The 5,760-nt window shown below is 33.2% G+C and overlaps 1 protein-coding gene across 1 annotated transcript; it reads left to right on the forward strand.

Moving 5' to 3' along the window:
* Positions 1 to 2,560: 2,560 nt before the first annotated feature.
* On the forward strand, positions 2,561 to 5,224 carry LOC145601641 (uncharacterized protein At4g22758-like). Its single transcript, XM_081657692.1, has 2 exons — positions 2,561 to 3,481; positions 4,693 to 5,224. The coding sequence occupies exons 1-2, from the start codon at positions 3,259 to 3,261 to the stop codon at positions 4,905 to 4,907; spliced, it is 438 nt and encodes a 145-aa protein (XP_081513818.1). The 5' UTR covers positions 2,561 to 3,258; the 3' UTR covers positions 4,908 to 5,224.
* The last annotated feature ends 536 nt before the right edge of the window (positions 5,225 to 5,760 follow it).

Here is a 5,760-nt window from a genome sequence, read left to right on the forward strand (position 1 = left end):
GTTTAATTAAATCATAAGGATTTGAGAAAACTTTAGTGAAAGAAATCAACATAGTTCATAAAACATTAGTGGGATAAAATATTAAAATTTAATAGGAAATTTTGTTTAGAGAGTATACATATAATCACGACACGTCGTTGATGTGTATTTTCTCCCTTCACGCCGCCCTATCCAACACCGTATTTTCCTCAATCCCCAAAATACTCATGTCATTTTCAACCACCCTCTTCCAAGTTTTCTTAGGTCTTCCACTACCTCTCGCAGGAGATCAAATTCCAATACTTTGTAATTCTTCAAGCCTCCTTACTGACTTGGTCTTCTTTTTACATGGCCAAGTGGCCAACCATCTTAAGCAATCTCTCTCATCTTGTATACAATCGATATAACCCCTATTTTCTTCCTAATTATCTCATTCGTTAATCGATCAATTCTTGTTTGGCTACATATCTATCATGACATACGCATCTCTGCCACATTCATCTTATGCACGTGACAATGCTTTACAATGCAACCCAACATTTGATACCATATAACAAAGCAGGTCTTAACTTATTGTCGTGTAGAATTTCTCCTTTAATCTATGGGGCATGACAAGATCACATAAAACCCGTCGCACGTACTCTTCCACTTCAACCAACCCGCTTTGACCCTATGAGCTACATCTTCATCCAATTCTCTATCATTTTGAATAATAGATCCTATATATGAAAAAACTTCATAACCTTGGACAAATTTCCCACCCAAGGTGATCACTTCCTGCCTCATTACATCTCACATCGCTAAACTTATACTACTCCGTAGTATTTAAAATACTCCGTCTTAACTCCGCTCAACTTCAAGCCACAAGACACCAAATCCCATCCCCACAAGTCAAGCGGGTCAAGTAAAAAAAAAATGGAGAAAGTAGAATTTATACAACAAACTACATGAATAAAACATTTAGAACTTTCCTAATAGAATCCCAGTGCCGGCTAAGAGGCTGTGCAACCAGCCCCTCAGCACAGGGCCTCCAAGGTGTTAGGGCCCCCAAATATGAGCCCAATTGATTTTTTTTTTTTTTTTTTTTTTTTGAAAAAACGTTGCTTCCTCTAATCCTCTCTTCCTCACTCACCTCCATTAAACCAGCAATTATATTCATGATCCATCCTCTAATTAATCACTCTCCCTATTAATATTGCATTTCCCAAAAGGCATTAATATTGCAATTCCCAAAAGGCATTAATATTAATTGGGTTGTTTTAAAAAAAATCCATCAAACACTCATTCTTACCTCATTCGTACTCCCTCAGTCCCTAAATTACATTCCTCCTTTCTATTTTTGGTATTTCAAAATTACATTTCTCCTTTCTATTTTTGGTAAGTTTTTTTTTAGTAAATCAACTCTCTTTTTCTATTTTATATTTAATGCTTTCTCACTCATCCTTACCAAATTTCACTCATAATCTTTGTGTCAAATTACAATGAATATGATTGGTTGAAATTTTTTAATTAGGAGCATGTGATTGGTCCTTTTTTTTTTTGCAAAGGATTGATGACTTGTCATGAGTAATAAATAATCTATCTTTGTACTTCCCATTACATTATCTAATTATTGTTATTTGTCTTATTCTTCCATTCTTAATTCCCGTGTAAATTTCCAAAGAGGAATGTAATTTAGGGACGGAGGGAGTATAAATCAACAATGGCATATTGATAATATTCTTGATCTTTGAACCATCATGCATCCATGGAAGAATACAGTTCTGTTACTTCTCAATTGAGTTTGTGTTTGATTTTTTTTTTTCAATTTTTGCTAGTGGGCTATTACCTAGGTAATTGTTTTTTTTTTTTTTTTTAAGGAGAATTAAAATATGTCTAGACATATTACCCTAAAATAATGTCAAGCCATATCAGACTCATCAAAGTTAACGTTTTTTAATTTGGTCTTTTTTTCAATAATTAGTTTCACTTAAAATATTAGTTTGGAGTTTAGAGTCAAAATCACCTTGTGACTCTTTTTTTGTTGTGTAGAGGGTCATAAGGGTAAATTATGAGAATCGGCAAGCTCTAACCACTTGAAATATCCCTAACTCCCACCTTATGACTATTGTGTAAAGCAATTTACATTTTTGGTGCCTTACATTTACACGGACTAGAAGATTATTGGAATATGTTTTTTAAATCAAAATTTTATTTTTAGGGCCCAATTTTTAAAATTAAAACAGGGCCTCTAAATTGCTTAAGACGACCCTGTAGAATCCTAACTTATTCAAAGCAAAAATAAATGGATTTTTGAGAGGATAGCTCATGTGGTAAAGCTCCCTTCTCGGTTTCAGGTGATCTTGGAATCGATACTCATTTTATGCCTTTGTGGCTCTCTAAACAACAACAAAAAAAAATTGTTTTTTTTTTTTTTTTGGAAAGTTCCCAAATTTTCCAATAAACTTGGCTCCCAAGAATATACAATTGAAAAGAAATAGCAAGGTTACTAAAACACGTGAGAAATTAGCGTTAGAAATTAAATACCGGCTGCTAATAAAAGCACTAACGCATATGCTTCGCTTAGAAATTACGAGAAACGGCGTGCTGCGTGTTTTATTAGATCTCCTCTCTTCTTTAGTCGGCGTATTCTTTCCTAATTTCTTCCTTCTTATTTTTTTTTATTTAAATAACACAATTTCACAACATCATAAATAAATTGTTAATTATACCCTCAATTTTTCCCCATTTCCAAACCCTAACCCTCAATTCTTCTTCCTATATAAATTCCGCCTTCCCCAATTTTCTCATCTACTTCCACTTTCTCTCTCCTCTTGAAAATAATCCTTTGTTTCCGCCATTGTTGGGTTTTTTTTTTTTTTTTTTTTCTTGAATTTGAGCAATCAAAACCCAGAAGAGTAGCTAGATTTCTGGGAAAAACAACAATTGGGAGATTAAATTGGTTGTGAATGGTGGAAATCTTAAGTAAAAATTACATGCGATCTTCCCCCTTCCTCTTTACAAGGGGGATCTTCGTTCATTCATTGTCATCTTCTTCTGCTTTTGCTTTCGGTTCTTGCATGGAAGGCTGGTACTACCGCTGCCTCGGCCTTGACCCTTAAACATTCTACATTCTTTCAATTTTCCAGAAAATTTTTCTGGGTTATAATTTTTTCAATTCAATCATTCGATCTGGGAATTTTGAATTATTGTTTTTGATTTTCGGGAGTTTTTTTTTTGGTTTACAAATCAATTCTTCGATCTGAGAATTTTGAATTATTGTTAAAAAATCGGAAAAAAATGTTGCTAAGCAAGCAAAAAAAGGCAAAGGGAAATCGGGTGTTGATTACGGTGAATGTTCTAGGAAGTGCTGGACCTTTAAGATTTGTTGTGAATGAAGGCGAAGTTGTTGCTGCTGTTATTGATATGGCGTTGAAATCTTATGCTCGTGAAGGTCGTCTTCCTGTTCTTGGTTCTAATCTTAATGATTTCCTCCTTCATTGCCCTTCTGCTGGATCTGATGGTATTGATTTCCTTCCTTTTCTTCGATTTAATTTTATTAAATTCTAATATAATTAATGTCTGTTTTTCTTGATTAATATAATTTTTATTAATTTGTGATTTAGAATTTTGTTTTTTTGTGATTAGGTTAGGTGAAATTTGGTGTATGTAATTAAGTTAGGTGAAATTTAGTTTTTGTTGACTTGGTTAGGTGAACTTGAAAATTTGGTGTTGACTTGGTTAGGGTTTAAATGGAAGTATAAGGAATAGCAATTAGATGAGGTGGTGTTTGCAATGGTGTTTGATCATTGCAATTACATTGGAAAATTAAAGAATTGTTTCCACTATGAATTATGTTATGTTTTTATGGTCTGGACTGATTCCGGAATTCTTAAATTTGGCTTTAGTTTCTGTGTATTATGTGTTTCTTGGTTAGGTGAAATCACAAATTTAGATGGGTGAGATTAACAATGGCTTAGTGTTTCAATTTATTGGAAGAATTCAGCGTTTGTATGATTTGGGTTATTTTCTGGTAGATTTGCCTTTAGTGGTATAGGATTGGCCTATCTTCGAAGTTATATTTTGGGAGAATGACTAAACTGCTATTATTAGAGATTAGTAATTGAAAAACGAAAGCATGAGCTTAGCATTATGGATACACATTTTTAGTGATCCTAGTTTAGGTTGTTGAAGCATCTCCTTTAATCGCAACAATTTTGTATGAAGTTGTCAATGCTTTCGTTTGCATTGTCAATTTGAATATCTAAATTTGTATATTAGATGATGCCCATACAACAAAGAAATCTCTGGTGTTTGTAATGTTGACTTATTGCTCATCACTGCCTTACTGTCAGCATTTTCTTACCATAATATCTACTACTTATGTACCTTTTTGCGCGTTCATTAGTGTCTAAATGATCTGCTTGACAGCCTAACTTTTTAAATCACCACTGGTTAGTAGACATTGCATGTCATCTTGTTTTTTGTTTTTAGATTCTTTTCTAATTTGTATCTATGGCTTGAGGCTTGTGAACATTCTATCTTCCATAATTCACTACCTGTCTAGATTTTGCTTTCTTTTGTCTGCATGACTTGATTGTTAAAACTTGTACTTGCTCTGTAACGTATCTTCAATTTGATTGTCCTGCAACTAAACTTGTTGATTACACTGATGCGTTGATAATTTTCTTGTATCTTTTTTTTGATTGTTCTTTATGTTTCTGGTTTTTGCAGCTCTAAGTCCACTTGAGACAATTGGAGCTCATGGTGCCCGGAATTTTCTTCTGTGCAAGAAGCCACAGCCTGAGAAAGCTGCAAATGTTGAGGTCGGTGCTGAGTCTGCTGCTGCTGCCACTGCCACTGCCACTGCCACTATAACAAGAAGGGGAAACGGAAGCTGGAAGTCATGGATCAATAAGACCATTATTCTTAAAATTGCATCTCATTGAAGATGTAAAATTATACATCTCTGATATTACCACTGTGTTCAGAGATTTAATTATCCCCATTGCTTATGATTATCAAACCCTCTTCATAAGTTGAATCGCAAGGGAAGCAATTTAATTATCCCCATTGCTTATGATTATCAAACCCTTTTCATAAGTTGAATTGCAAGGGAAACGATTTACAGTATACACTTGTTTACTTGAAAAGCTATAGATTGGTTTCATGTTTTTTTTCTTCTGTTTTTTCATGTCATATGAACCTATATAGTTTCTCCTGTCCCTATTGTGGATCTTGAGAATTCAATAAAGTTGTTTCCTTTACAGTTTCTCTTAATTTACACAAACGATTTGAATTTCATTGATTTAATTCATTCATAGTATTTTCTTTGTTGATATTGATTTTACTAGTTAATAGGTAACTCATGAATTCATGATAGTCGTTTTATACGAAGTATATATTTAAAGAGAAGGTATTTGGTCAAGGTTTGAAGGAAATAATTAGTTCTTGTTTATCTAATTAAATATTTAAATGTAAGTGGGTAGCATTATCAAGCTTACTTAAGATGATGACTATTGAGTAGTGCTGTATTTGCGCGTCAAATGGAGTTGAATTGGATAAATATAAGGAAGTAATCAATTTAGAATCTATTTAGATGTGTATTTTAAACAATAAACTAGTTTTGAGGCTCCAGGTGATGCCTCGAGAGACTACATTAATTTCATGATTAAAATTCTTAATTATATCTAATTTTAATAAAATGTCATATAGTAGTAGTATATCAGTGGCTGGGTGAGGAACGCCTTTTACTATATTGTATAGATTTAAAATTTAACAAGGGTTTAAATATTAAACTTG

This window comes from Chenopodium album, chromosome 21, assembly GCF_948465745.1.
Source record: "Chenopodium album chromosome 21, dcCheAlbu1.1, whole genome shotgun sequence".
Lineage (NCBI taxonomy): Eukaryota > Viridiplantae > Streptophyta > Magnoliopsida > Caryophyllales > Amaranthaceae > Chenopodium > Chenopodium album.

Bases quoted from the DNA above. Each gene is read 5' to 3' on its own strand.
- LOC145601641 (XM_081657692.1), top strand. From the start codon at position 3,259: ATGTTGCTAAGCAAGCAAAAAAAGGCAAAGGGAAATCGGGTGTTGATT. The intron at 3,482-4,692 runs GTATTGATTTCC...TGGTTTTTGCAG, and splicing joins CCCTTCTGCTGGATCTGATG to CTCTAAGTCCACTTGAGACA.